This window comes from Aquarana catesbeiana, linkage group LG09 (genome assembly GCF_042186555.1).
Source record: "Aquarana catesbeiana isolate 2022-GZ linkage group LG09, ASM4218655v1, whole genome shotgun sequence".
NCBI lineage: Eukaryota > Metazoa > Chordata > Amphibia > Anura > Ranidae > Aquarana > Aquarana catesbeiana.
In genome coordinates this window covers 161,068,584-161,090,820 of record NC_133332.1, presented here as the reverse complement: position 1 = coordinate 161,090,820, position 22,237 = coordinate 161,068,584, and the positions used below count along the sequence as shown (strand labels likewise).

At 42.7% G+C, this 22,237-nt stretch overlaps 1 protein-coding gene across 2 annotated transcripts; it reads right to left on the bottom strand.

Moving 5' to 3' along the window:
• Nucleotides 1-455: 455 nt before the first annotated feature.
• SOWAHD (sosondowah ankyrin repeat domain family member D) lies at nucleotides 456-21,448 on the bottom strand. Of its 2 annotated transcripts, none has more exons than XM_073599333.1 (2): nucleotides 21,282-21,448; nucleotides 456-7,426 (listed from the first exon to the last, which is right to left on the bottom strand). In XM_073599333.1, exon 2 carries the CDS (start codon nucleotides 7,279-7,281, stop codon nucleotides 6,346-6,348), a length of 936 nt encoding a protein of 311 aa, XP_073455434.1. In that variant the 5' UTR covers nucleotides 7,282-7,426; nucleotides 21,282-21,448; the 3' UTR covers nucleotides 456-6,345. The 2 variants fall into 2 exon arrangements, with proteins under 2 accessions (XP_073455434.1, XP_073455433.1); XM_073599332.1 differs by lacking the exon at nucleotides 21,282-21,448 and adding an exon at nucleotides 21,146-21,271.
• Between the last annotated feature and the right edge of the window lie 789 nt (nucleotides 21,449-22,237).

Sequence of the window (22,237 nt, the reverse complement as noted above, 5' to 3'; positions counted from 1 at the left end):
AAGTATAGTTAGAGATCATTAAGAATTGGTTTGGGAAACACTGATCAAGGCCAATAATTGCAGATTACGGATCAGAGACTGATTTTAGGGCACCTTCACATGAACTTTCCAATCAGGTCCACCTGTCAGACCTCTGAAGCTCCATGCAGCTCTATGGGCAGGCTGATGTAAATGGACTTGTGTCTGTTTACACCGTCCACCTATGAGACTGTCCAGGTTACGGGAAAAAAAACAGAAAAAGACTGTGTCCTTTTCTGTTTTTCTGGGGGTTAGAGGTAGCCTGGTGTAAACAAATGGAGACTTAAATTGGTTTACATCCGACTGCCCATGTTGCTATCACGGGTCCACCTGTGTCCACCAGACACAAACTGAATGAGCCCTTGGATATCACTTTTAGCAGATACCATCCATTTGTCATCTGTAAACACAGTTGAGAATAAAGAAAAAAGACTGTATTAGGTTTGTTTGCTTTTTTTTTCGTTTATGAAAAAAATAAAATATCATATAAACTTTTGATTTAAAACAAAATAAAAATTATGCTTCATAAAGCATGTCTTAGGTATTATACAGTAAACATACATGTGAATTAATACATGGAGTTACATAATAGGTTGGTTGGATCTACAAAATACAGACCTTCAAAGTGTATTTCCTGACAGACTCCATGGCAGCAACGTGTGGGTTAGCCCCGCCTCCATAACTACCATATAGGACACCTCTCCCATAAATCTTTGCTCTGGGCTTCGTAGGACCAAGTCATTGGTTCTCCTACCTGAAGATGACTCCCCTACGATCCAGGTGTTATGTCCCTCCAATAGGCCTTGACTGTTAAGCAGGGTATGGGGTGTATTTGCAGAGTAGCGCTAAAGAGCTGGAAGCCTGACTATCAGCAGGCTAGCGCGCACGGCCTGATTGCCTAGCTGTTAGTAGGCATCCATTATCTACCATAAAGTCTGGTGTGTGTATTTCCCTCGGCCCAGGCGATTGTAGGTGGAGTGGTAAGATTGATGTCATCATACATGGCACCAGTGTTTTTATTTAGATATTGTTTTTGTACCTTCTGGCTCCCTGTTCCCCCTGTCTTTTTCTCCGCTGGTGTATCCTGCCCCTGAGCATGGCGGCTGGTTCTTCCTGTGTTCCAGCCGCCGCTCTCTCTCTCTCTTCCGGGTTCCGGCATACGCTCTGCGTGGACCAGGAACGAAAGTGAGGCCTGGTTCGCGCATGTGCACGAGTGTCTCGTACTTGGCACTGACAGTGATGTCACGCGGCGCCACTTTTAAATCCTGGGAGGGAAGCCTGCAGAGCCTCGGGAAAAATCGCGGGCATTTCGGCGACTTCCCCAGGCCTCTGGTTTGGCTTCCCCAGGTAAGCACTGGTTCTGTTGGGGATGGGTAGGTTCCCTGCCTGACAGCTGACCCGTGTCTTTCCCTGCAGTGTCCTGCTCTGACATCATGGATCCTTCACTGCCTCCTGGTGGCCAGCCCTCTGCCTGCTGGGGGGGGAGAAAGAGTGGGGTACTAGGGCGCACCAGTTTAATGTTTGTTTCTTTTCTTTCTGCTCTTTTTTTTCACAGCCCTTCTAGGTCTGATCCACATCATAGTTTCCGCAGGGAAAGTGGGTCACAGCTTCCTTTTGGCAATCAGGTTTTCTTTTCATCCTTCCCCACGGGAAAAACAGAGGAACAGAGGCCTAGGTTAGATCCATTGCTGCTTGGATCGTTCAGACCATTCAGTGGGCTTATAAAGCAAAGGGCTTGGCTCCTCCAGAGGCAGTGACAGCACACTCATCTTGGAGTATCTCAACTTCGTGGGCAGCTTTGCGTCACGTGGCTCCCGAAGTAAGGCAGCTTCCTGGTCTTCTATCAACACTTTTGTGTCTCACTACTGTGTTGAACTAGCTGCCTTATCATCTGTCAATTTTGGTTTGCAAGTACTGTCTATCGACAGTGTTAAAATACGGGTGTGTACGGCAAGTTATTTCCCACACGTTGCTGCCATGGAGTCTGTCAGGAAAACTGAAAATTTCCTATCAAATACTTACCGTAATTTTCCTTTCCTGATAGACTCTACGGCAGCAGGAGTTTCCTCCCAAATGTCTGGAGTAGACTAGTTACAGGACACGGCTGGTAGCCCAGAGCAAAGATTTATGGGAGAGGTGTTCTATAGGGTAGTTATGGAGTTGGGGCTAACCCACACGTTGCTGCCATGGAGTCTATCAGGAAAGGAACATTACGGTAAGTATTTGATAGGAAATTTTCTGTTTTATGGGATATTCTGTGATGTTTTACCATGATTTTTGGTGCAAGGTAAAATATCCCACGCTAAAGCACAGTAAAAGCCATGTTAAAAGTGCAGACATACAGTAAATACATCATCTTTATAATGCTGCAGTATTCACCCCTCTTTAAAGAATCACTTTTTATTCTTCTGGTTTGAAAAAGAAACTGTTGCTTCAACTGCTCAAGCACCCCTGAGAGTGTAATGATTTGTACTAATACTCGACTTTGCCATTTTTGCTCTAGAGCTTTGTATGTACACGTAGAGAAAAAATAAAAGGAAATTTTATAATGAGTACTATAATATATATTAAAAACGGTTCTCAGAATACTTTATTTTTCATGACCATGGTCATTTAAAGCAAACTATTTAACACAGAAAGATTCCAACCCCCCCTGCCACCCTGTCTTTGGCACCCTCTGATATTATATTTTCCTGTACTGATCTTCCCATGTGGTTTCTTAAAATTCTGGTTTTGAAGCATACTACCCACCCCCTACTTTGGCTGAAAGGCAGAGTTTGGAGTGGAGCGGCCAGTTGACAGACCTCAGCGCTATTACATGGGGGCGACAGGTTATCCTATTTAATGTTATTGCCAGTGATTTAGGATGGTGCCAAGAATCTGAAAGTCAGGGGTAAGTATAGGCACCAGAGAGTGTCTAGCTAATTGTGGTGGTGGGGGGCAGATAAGGAATATTTTGTTCTGACAGGTTTCCATTATGGTTAGGACCTGAGAGTAGTGCATTATGTTCACAGAAATCACGTGAGTACCTTAGTCTGAGGTTGACTGTGTCATCTGAGTTTGTGTTGCCTTTTATTTACTTTTTAACATTAAAAAAGTTCAAATCCAGCTATGAGAATCAAGCTTCCCATACAGCACAGATGCCTATCAACTGATTTGGGCAGCAGGAACAAGTAACATGCTACATATCTGTGCATATATCCTAAATACAAACATGTGATAAATACAACCATGTGATACCCAAATAGGGCAAAATCTAAGGTTTACTTTAACACTCTGTACCCAGTAGCACATACTGTACTTCTCAACCCCACCACTCTATTCAGACAGCAGTATTGAGTAAAAGAATGCCAGTGTAAGCTCCAAGTCTCCTAACTCCAAAGTGCTAGGCCAAATACTAAGTACCAGGGGTGTCTCAGGAGAGGAAGGGACATGAGTGACATTCTTCTCCTTACTTGTAATTTACTGCAGTTTCAGAACAGAGCATTGGGGGAGCAAAATAAATGTGAGTATGAGCTGTTGGGGGCAGAGACATTAAAGCAAACCTACATGGGCAAAGTATGGGTTTGCTTTAGGGCAACTCTTTCACTAGATATAACATTTAAAAAAGCCCACACTGTAAAAGAGAAATTCTACTGGTTCCACTGCCAGCACCACCAATCTTTGCTCAGTTGCAGAGCTTTGCCTTTTGAAGAAGTAGTGATGTAGATGCAAGTGGATGGAACTACAGTGTGCCTCAAGGGACCAGGTATCTCACACACCAGAAAGTGTACAAAAAAAATTTCAGCCACCATAGCCCTGCAAAAGAGCAAAGGGCAGCAGGACAGGCAAGTATAAGTCCTTTTCTTTACAGACTGGACTTTTTTTTTAAGCTTCCTTTTATCTATCTAGTGAAAGACTTGCTTTTAGGAGCCAGTAGACATTAGGGCACTACAAAACTGCTAACTAAGCCAATAATGTATCTTAAACCCTCCACTGTGGTGGCCTAACCATATCCAATATACTCAAATCATCCTTTAAAAATTGTTCCGTTCCTGCTGAAATTGAAAGTATATGACACTGAATATCTTTTTATCTATATTAACATTTAAGCAGCTTTAACAAATTTCATTAATTAAATTCTATTACGATATCTATGTACCTTGCATATAAATTCATATTAATGTCTTTTTACATTGTGTATTATTTGTGTGCTTTCTGGCACACAAAGGATAGATTTATGTTTCTTGCTCTACAGGTTTTCCATCATTGACAAGTCGAGGTGGAACCAAAGGTTAAAATTCGAATAGATGTCAATTAAAGTTTTGCTGAAAGACACGTAGTTGGATTGCCATCACAAGTTTTCAATAAACTCTAGCATGGAGAAACTTCCAAACATTTGTAACTTAGTAGTTCCTTTCTATTTGATATGATAAAAGACTCTTGTTTATGTCCAAGAGCCTATGATAAGGTATAGGAGGGTCCCAGTGGTCTAATATTCTTATGCCGCGTACACATGATCAGAATTTCGGCCGGCAAAGGACCGATGAGAGTTTTTCGTCGGAAAATGCGACTGTGTGTATGCTCCATCGGACTTTTGCTGGCCGAATTCCAGCCAGCAAAAGATTAAGAGCATGTTCTCAATTTTTCAGTCGGGAAAAGTTCCTATCTGAAAATGCGATCGTCTGTGGCAATTCCAACGCGCAAAATTCCTACGCATGCTCGGAAGCATTGAACTTCATTTTCTCGGCTCCTTGTAGTGTTGTTCTCGGCTCCTCGTAGTGTTGTACGTCACCGCGTTCTTGACGGTCGTAATTTCAGCGAACTTTTGCGTGACCATGTGTATGCAAGGCAAACTTGAGCGGAATCCCGTCGGAAAAAGATATGACGGCATTTCCGACGGGATTCCGCTCAAGTTTGCCTTGCATACACATGGTTCTTTTCTTTTTCTTTTTCCGACGAGAAGTCCGATCGTGTTTATGCGGCATTAGAGGAAATGCTCTTTTTTTTCCTAGGTAGTAAATAAAATATAACCTATTCTAGGAACCTCATTGCTGCTAAATCAGTGTGCCTTCAGTGTTGCAAGAAAATCTGTCCTCATGTCTGTAGGTACATGTACATGGAGGAATAAGATAAGAAATAACATTTTGGAAATGTTGTTGTTCCCCTTTCATCTCATTTTCTATATCAGATTTTTTATACAATTTCTAATGCTACAATGTGCTTTTCCTTAAAAAAAAAACAATAATTTTATACTGCCACCTTTGTAAACAAAATCTTATAAAGTCGGTTATAGACGAGTCGAAAACCGAACATTTGATTGAAAAACTAAAATGGTGCATACAATTGTACCATCATTTGTTTAGTTTTTCCCAAAAAAATGAGCATGTTGGATCAGGCACCTTTGGTTGTGGTACAAAAATTGCGTGTCACTGCTGCCACACTAATAATCAAAAAACCGAACGACCTGACAATCGGCAAGAATTTTCATTTGATTTTCAACTCGTCTATGGCCTGCTTTAAGCAGGCTCTAAGGTTCCATTTGTCAAGCTCTTCTCTTGAAATTCTGTAATAATGCTAAAATAATTCTCATCACTTTCTAATTTTTTTGTATTCCTTGAAGTCTACTTCCTATGAATAGAAGGAACATGGTTAGAACCATTAGGAAGTTTTACTTGTCTAACTATTAAGAACACAAAATATATTACTGGGTGCTCAATATACAAGTACCTGGAGAGCACACTTGGTCATTAGCACCAAAAATATCTAAACCAAAAAAAAAAACTACATTCAGTGGCCCTACTCACTATATTCATCAATACGCCAATGTTGTTTATTGTTTTTTTTAATTGTTTAATTGATTTTAATTTATACAATTAAGTCAATGATTTTATGTTTATAAGTTATGGGTCATTTTAATAATTGGTATAGGTGTATTGATGGATAGGGTGGGTAGAGCCATTGAATATTGGCCTTTTTGGTGTAATTTTTTGGTCCCTATCAATAAGTTTTCCCTGCACTTCTCATGTCATCTTCCTAGGAAGCAAGAAGAACCTTTTCAACTGGGTAAGAGCCTGCAATAAAAAAAACTTGGCAGGGATTAACTCTATCCTATTTTTCAATGAAAAAGTGCTTTTCTTGCTGTGTTTATCCTTTTTGAAGAGAGTCTGCTCACATCCTGTCCTGGGAACACAGCGTAGCTAAATCCCCCCAGCGAGTACCTTAACCCTTGTTTGTTCTATCAAGAGCTACAAAAAATAATTTTGGTTGGAGTTGGGCTGCAACATTATCTAGTGCAAATATTTTATTCTAGATCGCTCATGCTTTTTTGCTGTCACGTGCCAATAGTTACCACTTCTTTAGAAAACTATAGGCATTTTTAAAAAAGTTCCTGAGAGGTGCTACAGCCATTGTTATTTTAGCTGTAGAGTCAATTTCATCACGATCTAGTGGTGCAATATGCCAGAGTGTGCTTATATGACTGTTATTATTGTTATTTCTTGCAGCCACTGCACCATTTTCCTCTTCTTCAGGAGCCCCTAACAGTGTCAGAAGCTTGGTATCAGAACTAGGCTTTAAATACTGCCAAGCCTTCCGGCCATTATGATCCCGAATATGGACATCTGCATTGTACGCACCCACCAGAACTTTGATGATCATGGCATGTCCCTGAAGAGTTGCAATATGGAGTGGAGTTAAACCCCCGCTAGCACGGGTGTTGACATCTACGAGGTAGCCACTGGTACGGGCAAAATCCATAAGTCGTATTAGGTCCTCATCGTGGCCATGTTTGGCTATCCAGTGAATAACAGAATAGCCAGTCACAAAATCTCTCTTATAAAGCAAACTAGGATCCTCCTGTAAAGACTCCTGCAGCTCATCAAAATTGCCTTCTGCTACCATGAGCATCCAAGCATGCTCAACTGGGTCAAGCACTATGCCATTTTCCCCGTAGTCCAGTTGCTGCTGCTCCTGGCCATCGACAACATCAAAACTAGCTGCCGAGATCCAAGCTCCCCCAAAAGGCAGGGATCCAGTTGTGCTCCACAGACTCCCTCTGATGCCTCTTTTTCTCCTACTTATTGTAGCAGGTGATGGAGTCCTGCACAGGCTTTCCACCCTTTTCATGCTTCTTGCGTCCCGCACTTTAGGAGTCACGGACTCTTCCTGTGCACATTCATTTAACTGTTTAGTGCTGTTGTTTTGCGGCTGAATAATCTGTCCTGCTAATTTAGTAACGTCCTGACAACTTTTGATCTTTGTCTCCATTGTGTCCATGATCATCAAATCGACCCAAACTTGGTTCTGTAGCCGTCATTTAAGCTCAGGCACTACTTGATCTTGAGCTGACACCTGCTTCTGAATCACAAGGCAAAGTCATGACTGCCAGCTACTTCTTCTTTAACATGTTACAGGCTGCTTCCTCAAACTGTGGGTACATAAAAAAAAAAGGCAGAAGGAACTTCATTTAACTCTTTAAGTGACAAAGATCAGTCAATCAGCATCCACAAAGTTGCTGTGTTAAAGCATAAGGGTCGGGAGACAAAAAAATCCCCCCCATGATGCCCAGCCTTGTATTAAATTAAAACATCCAATTAAAATTATTTTATATATTACCTTAGTCTGTATTTATGTTATGTTTTGCCTCCTGTAGGTTCTTGCACAACATGATTCAGAGTAGAAGAGGAAAAGGCAGTAAACCTTCCAACTTAAAATGTATGTAAAGCCAAAACAAAGTTTAAGGCCTAATGCACACTGGTTTATCGAAAGCGCTGTTTCTTCTGACAGGAGAAAATCAGCGCTAAAAACCAGTGGCAGCTGATGGTAATTTTTTTTGGGGGGGGGCATCAAACAATGCTCCCGTCACCCCCCCCCCCCCCCCCAGTGTGCTGCTTCTCCTTCCCCAGCTCTAATGCAGTTGAGAGCAGAGGGGATATGATAATTTATAAAAAAGGGGAAAAAAAAGGTATTCATAACGTTTTTTTTTATATCTATACAAAAATGTTTTGCCTTTCAATTCTATTGAATGGTTTGCTTTAGAAGGTGATCGTTTACAATCACTTTAATTCTACTCCAATCCCATACCCCTTTGTATTTACCTTAGAATACCAGAAACTGCAGATCACTCCCCCTTTACTAAACAATGCTAAAGCATATCTGAGATCAAAATGTAAACTCTTATATTCATTTTCATTTTAAATTTCAGTTATTTCTAGTCTACTCCTATTAATCGGTACAATCTTGAAGTTTGTAAACTTACTTTATGACAGTTACCGCACACTTACTTCCTTGAATTCTGTGACATGTACAGTATTTACTAAGCCCTGTGGGTAGGCACTGCTGTGTCACACATTTCACAGAGCCTGCCTTCTGAGCTATGGGGGGGCTGAGAGGTGGAGTTCAGGAGGCAGAGTCAGTACAGGAATCAGTGCTTGCAAGCAGCAAGGTACCATGGGATATGTAGTCCTCAAAAGTATACAGTAGAGAAGAAGCTGAAAAGCATGCAGGGAATCCAGGAAGTTTTGGAAAGAAATGACCAGCAGGCAGGCAGCGCTGACAACAGAAAATTTGATTTTTAAAGTAAGCTTATATTGGATTGTCAAAATGAACGATAGTTTGTATTGTTATTACAATGCTGATGTTCTAAATGAAAGTCAATATAGTGACTATAGATCTCCTTTAACAAAATCTATAGAGTACTGATAAAATACAGTGGATGCCTTTTCACCACAATGGATTACAATCTGAACATTTGTCAAAGTCAAAACAAGTTTGAAACTCAAAAATGTCTGAATCCACCCCTCAATAGTGTAGATGAAATAGTGGCGCTATCCTCCCAATAGTGAGAATGGTATAAGCTCTAGTACACCACCTTATAACGTGAAGTTACATGACAGTGCACTAGATCACAATGGAATGAACCCTATAAATACGTGTGGGGTGAGTCACAGTGACCATACAAATACGCACCAACTACTGATGCAATAAACAAACCCCCTAGTACACCCTAGTACACTGTGTTAATGTAACCAAGTGGATAATGAAACAAAGATGATCTGACACATGAAATAACTGGGAATGCCATAAAGTGAAAATTGATGAATTATAAAAGTAATAATAATAATCACAACACCTCGTGATGACTCCTTGAAAGTGGTATCGTGATACCAGCATAAAGAGCCCCTAGTGATCTGGGCTGCACAAATGAAAATCCAAAGGATGAATGCAAAAACTATATGAAGTAAAGATAAACGTGAGAATAATATAATAATATAAATTTTAGTCCACATATGAAGTGAAAAAATGCAGAGAAAGTTCCAAAAGTGAAGGTGCCTCCGATCCACAATATTTGTGATTAGCTTTCCACCACACCACAGTGCCGTGATTCCACTCCCTCATGAATTTCAAACTCACTGGCTGTTAAGGCCTCCCACTCTCGTGTTTGGCCAGCAAAAACCTTAACCCACTCTCATGGGGGTTACCCTGCAAACATTGATGTCCACTGCTGAGTGCACCGAACACTCTCCTTGGGATAGTGGTTCCACATATGAGATAAGGAAAAATGCTCCAATAGTGTGATATTGTTTTAAAAATGTAATTCAAAACTAAAACCAACACTGATGCACTCACATGGTCAATAAAAACAATGGGCAAATCACTTCAAGGCAGTCGGGATATAACACAGCAAAACATGCAGAAAAACTGGCACAGCATCAGACGGCCACGGCGGACCCAAGGAGTATGGAGGCACCTTCACTTTTGGAACTTTCTCTGCATTTTTTCACATCATATGTGGACTAAAATTTATATCATTATATTATTCTAACGTTTATCTTTACTTCATATAGTTTTTGCATTCATCCTTTGGATTTTCATTTGTGCAGCCCAGATCACTAGGGGCTCTTTATGCTGGTATCACGATACCACTTTCACGGAGTCATCACGAGGTGTTGTGATTATTATTATTATTTTTATAATTCATCAATTTTCACTTTCTGGCATTTCCAGTTATTTCATGTGTCAGATCATCTTTGTTTCATTATCCACTTGGTTACATTAACACAGTGTACTAGGGTGTACTAGAAGGTTTGTTTATTGCATCAGTAGTTGGTGCGTATTTGTATGGTCACTGTGACTCACCCCACACGTATTTATAGGGTTCATTCCATTGTGATCTAGTGCACTGTCATGTAACTTCACGTTATAAGGTGGTGTACTAGAGCTTATACCATTCTCACATTTGGGAGGATAGCGCCACTATTTCATCTACACTATTGAGGGGTGGATTCAGACATTTTATGCATATTTTTTAAAGTGGCAGCTCACATTGGCTCATTGTACATTATTTAGAGCGCAGTGGTGGTAGGACGGGTTTTGGCGGATTTTACTTGTTCACCTACAGTTTTTATTAAGTTTGAAACTCAATAAATGAAACCTGTATGCAAAAGTTTGGGCACTGAAAAATTCACATTTTGCTGATGGCTGATTTTTTTTTACATTTAAAGAAGTTAAAGCAGAACTCCAGCAAAAAAAAAATCACACGATACAAGTAAATATCTCATTAAATGCTAAAATAACAATGATTTTGCTGCAATATTTATCTTCTATCTAGAGATTTTACCTACAGTACTTTTCTTTCACTTGGGGGGAGATTTACTAAAACTGGAGCACACAGAATCTGGTGCAGTTGTGCATAGTATCAAATCAGCTTCTAACTTCAGCTTGTTCAATTAAATTTTGACAATAGAACCTAGAAGCAGATTTGTTACTATGCACAACTGTACCATATTCTGAGTGCACCAGTTTTAGTAAATCGATAAGCAACTTGCACTGCTTCTTCCTCTCACATTTTAGCTCTGCTGCACAGAAACTGCAATAGGTTGATGCCAGATCACATTCAAGTTGTGTATTTTATATCTGCCTAGAGGTCGTCTTTAAAGTAGTATGAAACCCTCAGTGTTTTTTGGTTTAGCACATTGAGAACAATAACATTAACATTAGAGTAGTTGGAAAATGATTATTCCGTCACCTGCGGTTTACATATTTTAAGAACTGGTCACCAGCATTACCTGTTGTCTCTGTCCAGCTGATCTTTTCCCATTACTGACTTACCATGCCTTGTTCTGCACAGCGTCTCTGTATGGAGGCAGCCATATTGGCAGAGGCAGGGCTTTGCTTCTTCCTATCAGAGCCTCCAGAAGGGAGAACAGTGTACAGACAGACTAGCAGTTGGATATAGCAGTACATTAGATCTTACACTACAGAGGCTGTACGCACATTTACATATCAGCAAGTGCACTGTTTTTTACAAGTATTTACAAAGATAGATTTTTCAGGGTGGTAAGCACTATTAAAGTATTATTAAACTTCCTTTATAAACAAAAACATGGGCCCCGTGTGGTTCAAGCCATAATGTGCTAGTATGCACCGCATACTAGCACATTATGGCATACTTATCTTAAAATGAAGCCCTCCAGTGGCGCGCTGTCACCGCTGACAGGGCTCCTATCTTCACCCGTTTATGTGTGAACCTAGCTTTTTCAGAAAAAAATTTTGCTATTTAACCACTTCAGCCCCGGAAGATTTGGCTGCTCAATGACCGGGCAATTTTTTGCGATTCGGCACTGCGTCGATTTAACTAACAATTGCGCAGTCGTGCGACCCTGTACCCAAACAAAATTTAAGTCCTTTTTTCCCTCAAATAGAACTTTCTTTTGGTGGTATTTGATCGCCTCTGCGTTTAAAATTTTTTGCGCTATAAACAAAAGAAGAGCGACAATTTTGAAAAAAAACACAATATCTTTTACTTTTTGCTATAATAAATATCCCACATTTTTTATCAAAAAAACTAATTTTTTCCTCAGTTTAGGCCGATTGGTAAAAAAAAAAGCAATAAGCGTATATTGATTGGTTTGCGCAAAAGTTATAGCAAAAGTTATAGCGTCTACAAAATAGGGGATAGATTTATGGCATTTTTATTATTATTATTATTTTTACTAGTAATGGTTGCGATCTGCGATTTTTATCGGGACTGCGATATTATGGCGGACACATCGGACACTTTTGACACATTTTTGAAACCATTGACAATTATACAGCGATCAGTGCTATAAAAATGCACTGATTACTGTATAAATGTCACTGGCAGGGAAGGGGTTAACACTAGGGGGCAATCAAGGGGTTAACTGTGTTCCCTATGTGTGTTTCTAACTGTGGGGGGATGGGACTGTTTAGGAGGAGAGAGAGAAATCGGTGTTCATACATAGTATGAACACACAATCTATCTCCTCTCCCCTGAAAAAAACGGGATCTGTGTATTTGCACGCACAGATCCCAGTTCTCGCCCTGTCACGAGCGATCGCAGGAGCCCGGTGGTCATCGCGCCCGCCGGGCACTCGCATCGTCTCCGTGTACACGCCGCAGGTGCGCGCGCCCCTAGTGACCAAAAGGCGAAGTGACGTAACATAACGTCGTTTCGCCCAGCCGTGCCATTCTGTCTCAGTAAAGCTGCGGCGGCTGGTCGGCAAGAGGTTAAGTTTAGGTTCTTTTAAAAATGAGTAATGGGATTCAAGAAATATGTACGGAGTGTTAACATGGTGATGTGCAATGGGGGAGATTTACTAAAACTGGAGAGTGCAAAATCTGGTGCAGCTCTGCATAGAAATCAATCAGCTACCAGGTTTTATTGTCAAAGCTTAATTAAACAAGCTGAACTTAGAACCTGATTGGCTACAATGCACAGCTGTACCAGATACTGAATGCTCCAGTTTTAGTAAATCTCCCCCACTGAGTCTCTCCCTTTAACCACTTTCTGACCAGCCACCGCAGTTATACTGCGGCAGGTTGGCTCGGCTGCGTGAATCGCCGTCATTGTACGTCGGGCACATACATGGCGATCTGTGGGCGCGTGCGTGTGCCCATTCACTAGCAGGGGAGCCAATTAGCGGGTCCAATGGACTCGATGTCTGCCGGCCACTAGCAATCGCTCCACAGAGAGGCAGAATGGGGATCTGCCAGTGTAAACCAAGCCCCGTTCTGTCAGGGGAGTAGAGTGAGATTGTCTGTTCCTAGTGATTAGGAACAGCGATCTCTCTCCTCCTCCAGTCAGTACACTGCCCCACAGTTAGAAACACCTCCCAGGGAACACATTTAACCCCTTGATCGCCCCTAGTGTTAACCCCATGGGCGTAGCATAAGGGGTTGCAAGGGTCACAATCGCAACCCCGCCCCTAGCTCCAGGGGGCCCCTGCAGCCTCCCTGTTATATTATCATATCCTCCACAAATTCCAGCTCCAACCTGCCCTAGGGCCCCACAGCCACGCTCCATTACTGGGCTTTTACTTTGCCTTCCACAGTCCACACTCCTCTGTTCCCATTGGCTGGGGAGAAGCTGTGAGGCATTTCCTGAATGGAGAGGAGCACAAGGTGAGAACAGCCCAGGATGGGGAAGTGTCTGTGCTGTGTGTTGGCAACACGGAATGGTAACTGAGCTCAGCGCGGCAAGAGGAGGAGAGTGCCGTCCTATAGCCACGATGAGAACGATGTCACTGGTGAGATATGACACTGCTCAGTGTCTCCTAGTCACCAGCTGGGATTCTCTGTACTCCCCCACTCGGGAATGTCTACTTACCCTACTTCCCTGACAACTGGGGAAAAGACACATACCTCTGGGAGGTGACCTTCCCCCAACACCTGGCAACACTGACAGAGAAACCTTCAGAAATTGCTAAAACAAATCCCTTAACACCTCCTCGGGGGGGCACCTGGAGGGCTGCAGGGCTCCAGATTTTGTGTCATATGGCTTTGCCCCCCCCAGACCTAAATTACACCCCCCAAAGCCCCCTGACCATCCCCTCCACCCTGCATGCTATGCCCGGCTGCTGAGCTCATTTCCCAGTACAGCACTCTATAGCGTTCCTCCTCTGCAGGGCTGAAATCACATTCCTTTACAACACAGCCAGTTAGCCACGATCTGCACAGGGTGTATCTGCCTACTGCAACTACACTGCCATTCCGACCAGAGAATTTCACAGGTCAGAAGGCCAACATAAAAGCCAGATACACCCTGTGAAGACTGACAGACTGTGTGTAAAGGAATGTGATTTCAGCCCTGTGTAGTGTGGGGGAAGGAGCTGTATACAGTGCTGGGATGGGAAAGGAGCTCTGCCAAGTGACCTGCCAGGGGGCCCTGTCCTCTGATTCTCCATCGGTAATCCCTGTCCACTGATACAAAGAGGAACTCTGGGAACTCTAAACTCTTAAGCCACTTTGAGTATCTGCATGCATGTTGGAAGTAGTGGGGGGGGGGCCAGGTCAACTTTTGCATCGGGGCCCACAAGCTTCAAGTTATGCCTCTGGTTAACCCCTTCCCTGCCAGTGACATTTACACAGTAATCAGTGCATTTTTATAGCACTGATCGCTGTATAAATCTCAATGGTCCCAAAAAGTGTCAAAAGTGTCCGATCTTTCCGCCTCAATGTTGCAGTACCGCTAAAAATCGCTGATCACCGCCATTACTGGTAAAAATATAATAAAATAATAAAAATGCCATAAATCTATTCCCTATTTTGTAGACCTTATAACTTTTGCACAAACCAATCAATATACGCTTATTGCAATTTTTTTACCAAAAATATGGAAAAAGAATACATATTGGCCTAAACTGATGAAGAAATTTGTTTTTTTTTTGGATATTTATTATAGCAAAAAGTAAAAAATATTGTTTTTGTTTTTTTCAAAATTGTCAGCATTTTTTTGTTTATAGCGCAAAAAATAAAAACTGCAGAGGTCATCAAATACCACCAAAAGAAAGCTCTATTTGTGGGGAAAAAAAAGGACGTAAATTTTATTTGGGTACAGTGTTGCACGACCGCGCAATTGTCAGTTAAAGCGACACAGTGCCGTATTGCACAGTTAGAGCAACTGGTAGACAGGTGAAGACCCAGAGGGGACTGACCTGAAGACAGCAGGAAAACCGGTCCCTTCGCTGCTGCATTACTGGCTGAAATAAAGTGAGGTGAATTAGAACCAGAAGGCCAGAGACTATGTGGAATCTGGGAGACATAACTAACATCCCTGATATCTTAGTAGACAGATGGATGGTTATAATGTATTGTGCCCAGAAAGTGGGAAGTCAATGCAGCTGAGTCTATGGGAGGCAGAAGCAACCTTTTATGTTGTAAGACCCGGACCCCTTTCACACTGGGGCACTTTTTAGGCTTGAAAAGCACCTCTCAAGCTACCCCAGTTTGAAAGCCTGAGTGCTTTCACGCTGGGGCGGTGCGTTTGCAGGACGGGAACAAAAAAGTCCTGCAAGCAGCATCTTTGGGGCATTGGGGAAGCAGTGGAAACACCGGTCCTCCACCGCCTCTGCCCATTGAAGTGAATGTGCTGCGCTGCAGAAGCGCCTGCAAAGTGCTTCGGCAGTGCCGCAACCCCCGCTAGTGGCCGCAAAGCGCTGCTATAACAGCGGTAAAATGCCGCTAAAAGTAGCGGTGTTTTACCGCTAAGGCCCGCGCCGCCCCAGTATGAAAGGTGTCTCACTGATGTAAAGATCTGTATACGTATTATTGTTCAATCACGCTCCATTCACACTAGCGCGATTTCAAAGTCACTCAATTTCCAGTGCGACTTCGGAACGCAAATTTGATTTGACTTTACACTCTCTGGATCAAAGTCACATCAAAGTAGTGCAGGCACCTTTTCAAAGTTGCTGTGACTTTAACATGCACCAATTTGAACGGGTGCCATTGAAAAGAATGGGCTGTGATTTGTCAGGTGACTTTGGGTGGCTGGCAGCGTGCTGGGAGCAGTGACTCCGGTGTCCTTTCCTCCACAACTTCCGCCGTGCATGTCCTCTCTCCTCCTTCTCCTAGGCGTCCAATAAGATCACCTGACGTTTTGGCCAATTGACATGCTTCCTGGTTGTGGGGAGGATATTTAGTGTGGAAATAGCAAATATTAATTCGCTATCGTCACACAACTGAGTGGTGTCGGAGCACAGTGCTCTGTGCCCTGAGCCCACAATTTTTTGAAGCCTATTAGAGCCTCTGGCTCTAATCATGTGCTTCAAAAAACATTCCCCCCCATTGGAATCTATTGTCTGGCGTCCCTGTATGTAAATCGGGTGCCGGGCGCATGGATAGGGGGTGCGCCCTCTATGGACTGGCTGCCACTGGTAAAAGTAAAAGAAAATCCCAAATTTTGGGTTGTCTTCAGAAAATAGAGGGAAAATCTTTCAATGTGGACACTGGTTCTGGTGACCTGGGGTCCCAAAGAACTCATTTGCTGGGATTTTATTTCACTTCCTGTTTTGGTTATGGGATAGGTAGTGAAGGTAAGTCCCCCCCAATGGGACACATATGACAAAAAAAGTCTGATAGGTTATATAACCCTCCCTTATTCTATTCAAAATGAAAAAAAAGGTTTTGCCTATAGTTCTACTTTAAAGAAATTCAGCCACTAAACCAAAAATCTTTTCTGTGAGGAAGAAATCGATTACTAAACTTTTTCTAAGGCCTGCACCCCAAAAATACAGCTCCATTGAAGAGATCTTGTCTCCCGATGCTCAGTCAACACTCCCGGTCGACTGCTGCCCTGACCATCTGTTCACCCTAAAAGCGGTAGTAAACAGTGCTTTTTATGTTGTATCTACAGGTAAGCATATAATAAGGCTTGCATGTAAGTACAGTAAATATCTCCGAAATGTGCACAGCAGATATTTACATGAGTAGCACCCGGTTACGAAAGTGGTGCATGCACACTGTGCTGTCCCTTGAGATAGCAGTGCTGCAGCCGTGACTACCCCGGGAGCAGGGCTGGTGCAAGGATTTTTGACACCCTAGGCAAAACCTACTTTTGCCGCCCCCCATTAGCTCCACCCCTGACCCCACCCATGTATACCCCAACTTTTTAATGAAGCGCCCATCAAATGCAGCCTCACCAACGCCCATTGATGTTGCTTTACCAGTGCCCATCAATGCAGCCTCACCAGTGCCCATCCATGCAGCCTCACCAGCGCCCATCAGTGCAGCCTACCAGTGCCTATCAATGCAGCCTACCAGTGCCCATCAAATGCAGCCTCACCAGTGCCCATCAATGCAGCCTCACCAACACCCATCGATGTTGCTTCACCAGTGCCCATCAATGCAGCCTCACCAGCGCCCATCAATGCAGCCTCACCAGCGCCCATCAGTGCAGCCTACCAGTTCCCATCAAATGCAGCCTACCAGTGCCCATCAAATGCAGCCTCACCAGCACCCATCAAATGCAGCCTCACCAGCACCCATCAATGCAGCCTACCAGTGCCCATCAAATGCAGCCTCACCAGTGCCCATCAATGCAGCCTCACCAGCGCCCATCAATGCAGCCTACCAGTGCCCATCAAATGCAGCCTCACCAGTGCCCATCAATGCAGCCTCACCAACGCCCATCAATGCAGCCCCACCAGCGCCCATCAGTGCAGCCCCACCAGCGCCCATCAGTGCAGCCTCACCAGTGCCCATCAATGCAGCCTACCAGTGCCCATCAATGCAGCCTCACCAGCGCCCATCAATGCAGCCTCACCAGTGCCCATCAATGCAGCCTCACCAGCGCCCATCAAATCAATGCAGCCTACCAGCGCCCATCATTGCAGCCTACCAGCGCCCATCCATGAATGTTTGCTTGCTTCCATTCATTCGGGAGTCGGGACACAGACACAGTCCTCCACCGCAGCTGCACCTCTGACACTATGTGAACAGCGGCTGCCTGCTGATGCTGAGACTTAGTTGCTTGGTGAAGAGAGTAGGAACACCAGTGGCTGCGTGCCCCTAGGCAGCAGTGCGCCCTAGGCGGCTGCCTAGTTTGCCTAGTGATAGCACCGGCCCGGCCCGGGAGTGATGTCATCGCAGCTTGGCTATTTAAACAGCCTGAGCCCACGAATCTGGAAGGAAGACCGAGTAAAGATGGATTCCATGTCAATGGTGCCAGGAGGGATCCAGTTTTTGGGTAAGTCTGTATGCAGTGCATACTAGCACATTATGACATGAGCCTATGGGAAGGACCATTTTTTTTTTCCTCGTGGTTTACTACCGCTTTTAGTATTCCACTGCATTGCGTTAATTCATGCACACTAATATGCATTAGCATGCATTGCGTGAGGGCCATCCATGCATTATGCATAGGCTGCCAATGCACCACAAAGGATAAAAAAAATAACATTACTGATTTTTACCAATGCGGTGCGCTGCAATACACAGTAAATACGTTGTGGTGCAGTACATTGGGTTTACTGTGTAATGTGTTGGGATGCTATTCACAATGAATGGCACTACAATACATAGCGCTCATAGTTCATGCTATGTGGCAACGCATGTGAATGAATGCGTTTTAGCATGTGTTGACACAACACGAGTGTAAATGGACCCCCAGGCTACATTCACACTAACCTCCTATGTTTTGAGTTTTTTTTTTAAATAGAAAGAAATCATCTAGGCGGCATAAACAAACTTTATTATAACCAGATTTAGTTCACCGGCGTTTGGTGGCAGTTGCATAGCTCTCAACTGTCCCTGATTTCCTCCTCATTTGTCCCTCATTTTGGTCTGATCTATATAGTTGTATATAAAATGCACTTTTTATCTATCAAAAAGTGCTTTCCAGTGCTAAACCTTTCATCTGATTTCTAAATTGCTGCATTAGTAAATTTCAAAAGCTAATATAAAGGAATTAGAATTGGTAAATAAAAAACGCTTCTGGGTTGAACCAATCATTTATTTTTTGTACAATTCTCCTTTAAGTGGGCGTGGCAAGGGGTGTGTCCTATGCCTGCATACTTTTGCTGATAAGTGTCCCTCATTCCCATCTCTAAAAGTTGGGAGGTATGCCGTGGCGTGTTTAAGCAAATACATTGTACACACATGCACAGATAAATGCTGATGCAGAAGAGATCTGCATTTAGATGAGTATGGACACATACAGCCATTCAATTGTATTGGCAGCTGTACGCTGTACCTGAGCACGGGAAAGCACCAAGGATTTTATGCTTGAGGACTTTGGAGCTAATAACTGTCCATATGCACAAGGCTTACATGTACATGTGTTTACATGCATTTAGACATGTGCAGAGCATCTACTGTGCCCGTAGACATGCAGAATTCTATTTTTTTGTAAATGCAGCTAAACTGAATGCATCTAAATGCAAAGTATGAAATTATACTGTTAAACATCATTGCTTGCATTATATGCATTCAAGAATGTCCTATAAACCCATGCATGTCACTACCAGTTTGAAAAATGAGTGAATTGTTCTTCCCAGCAAGTTTCTACATCACTACTGTGACCTGACATGACATATGGGTCAGCATAAGGATCCACAGAGCACAGCAGGGGAACAGGAACACTCCCGGAAGTACTGACTTTATTTCCATTCCCTCCACAGCTACCCACATGTGCTTTGCCTGGTTCTCCCTCTCCCGCTGGGAGACGGCTTTGTGGGGTGTCCCGGCCCGGAGGGCAGCCTCTGTCCCTTGGTTTTTGGGGGTTGGTCCTCACCTCAACCCCGGGGGAGACTTTGCTGACCCAGACCACCATAGAGTCCCATTTCATTGGTTACTTATTAATCTGTGAGTACTATCTTAATCTGTTTTTTTTATACTTATGTGTCAATCATTAGACTGATGGCTGCCCCATTATTTTATTTACTCTTAGTTATTACGCATCTGAACTCCTGATGATTGGTTATAAGCCAAGAAACGCGTTGAGTTAACAACTATGGATGCCCACATGTTTACAACTATTTGTACTGTAACTGTATTTTTTTTATTTATTATGTCTATTGATTGATTCTACATCAATTCTTTTATGTTGAATGATGATTTAAAATGATATTTTTTATGAACACCTGATGTAAATCCTTTGTGATTACGCCCACCGTTCTTTAACATTATTATTGATTTCTGTATTATATAATTGCATTGGATACAGGCCAACCCTAGATGAGCCTGACCAATTGATTGTTATTTATACGCTGACGTGTCTCACGCAAAGTCCCGCTTTTTGCTCTCTCTCTGTTTGTATGCATTTAGACATGTGCAGAGCATCTACTGTGCCCCCAGACATGCAGAATTCTATTTTTTGTAAATGCAGCTAAACTGAATGCATCTAAATGCAAAGTAAGAAATTATACTGTTAAACATCATTGCTTGCATTATATGCATTCAAGAATGTCCTATAAACCCATGCATGTCACTGCCAGTTTGAAAAATGAGTGAATTGTTCTTCCCAGCAAGTTTCTACATCACTACTGTGACCTGACATGACATATGGGTCAGCATAAGGATCCACAGAGCACAGCAGGGGAACAGGAACACTCCCGGAAGTACTGACTTTGGGGGGAGATTTCTTTTCAATTCAGCTACATTAGCACCGGGAGAGATAAGGTATCCACTCTTCTGTACAGCTTTTATTTGCGATCTCACAGTCACTTTAACCCAAAACTAGAAAAAGAATCTGGCTGGAGTTCCACTTTAACTTGACGCTATACTTCCTACATTTAGCCTCCTGGGTGACCTGTTGATGAAACCTTTTATATAATTTCACTCATTAGAACTCACTGTATTTTTATTGGTGGACTCCAGTCTACCGAGCACTGCAAACAACAGCAGGCTAGACGTCCCTTTGTTGTACTGACAGTGACAAAGATTGTGGAACATGATGACCCATCTATGAGAGGACGGGGCTCCCCAGCAGACAGATAACCCATTAAGTAAAATCCCCCCTACCCATAGAATAGAAAACCTTTTCCTAATTCTTCTAATGCAGCATATGGTTAGAAGGAAGTTATTTGCATGCCACCATAGTGAAACAACAGGAAAAGAAAATCACAGCAGGTGAGATAAACAATTTCTGTCCTCATTGAGGATTTATTGGAAAAAAAGACTCTGGGAACATTGCTACAGGTATCTAAGATTGCTGATCTTTCACCAAAATCAATCAGTGACCAGTCTATACGCAATGAGCCTAGTCCCTAATGAATTACAGTAGGTATAAATACATAATACATACAGCACGGTTACTAATGATCTAAAGCCCATATTAATTAGTAGAATTTTACTGATCTCACCATGGTGTAAAACAATCAGCACAACACACATACAATATACATACAGATCTGTTAGAGGAGGACGGTGACAGTGATCAGGAGAGCTGTGATCCCAACTTGTGGTCTGGAGAATGTCCCCAGTCCCTCCCTTCTAAACAAATTTCTTCCGCCTTCCTGGAAAGCTTGCCAAAAGTTACTTACATATATTTGTAGTTTTTTCAGCTGTGACCTCTGCACCTGAAACAGGTCTGACTTGTTAGCAGCTGTATGCTCAGGCTTAGATCCATGATACAGAAGAAAGGAGACCACAAAAGGGACAGAGGAAGGGAAAAGAATAACATGTATCCACAGCGGAGGGGTCACATGTGAAGGACCTTAGTGTAATGACTTACTTCCTTTATGAGTCCTTAGAGGGAAGAGGCACCCATGTAAATAACTACATGGACTGCTGCAAAACTGCCGCTTGTCACACAGCTTTCACTTTGTAATAGCCAGTGTGTACACATATAATACTTACTGTATACCCTGAGACTCCAGGGAGTGGTAATTGTAATAAAAATAGAAGCAGCACTTACATGTAAGCAGTATGAAATCTAATTAGAGCAAATGATCATTATAAAGACACGCATACCTAGCTGCTCAACAGATGTACAAAGTTTGTAAACAAAATAGAATGGAAATGCATTTATGTTTAACTGTATAAATGTGAACTAATTCACCTGTCAAAATATTTCTACTTCTTTTTAAACATTTTTATAACCCATACAATGACATACCATATAGCCAGAGGGTGACACTACTATAAAGGTGGCCATACCCATAGATTGTTTTCATGCAGCCTACGGGCTGAACAAAAGAAATTGAACATTCCTCTAGCCACGTTGAGGCCTGGTTCACACCTATGCAGGTTGCAGTTTGCATATTTCAGGTGCATTTTGCGTTTTTCAATACACGTTTTTGATCCATTGAAGTCTATGGAACCAAAAACCAGAAAAAAAGTCTGTGGCCCTTTCCATAAAATGCATAGATGTGAACGTGACCCATAGGAAACCATGTTAAATGGACTGTAGTGTGTTTCTGAAAAACTGAAATTGCACAAAAAAAAAGTGCATAGGTGTGAACCAGGCCTAAACAGCAATGAACGAACGAATCTTCCC

Excerpts from the sequence above, each read along its gene's own strand:
- SOWAHD (XM_073599333.1), bottom strand. The coding sequence starts at position 7,281 with ATGATCATGGACACAATGGAGACAAAGATCAAAAGTTGTCAGGACGTT.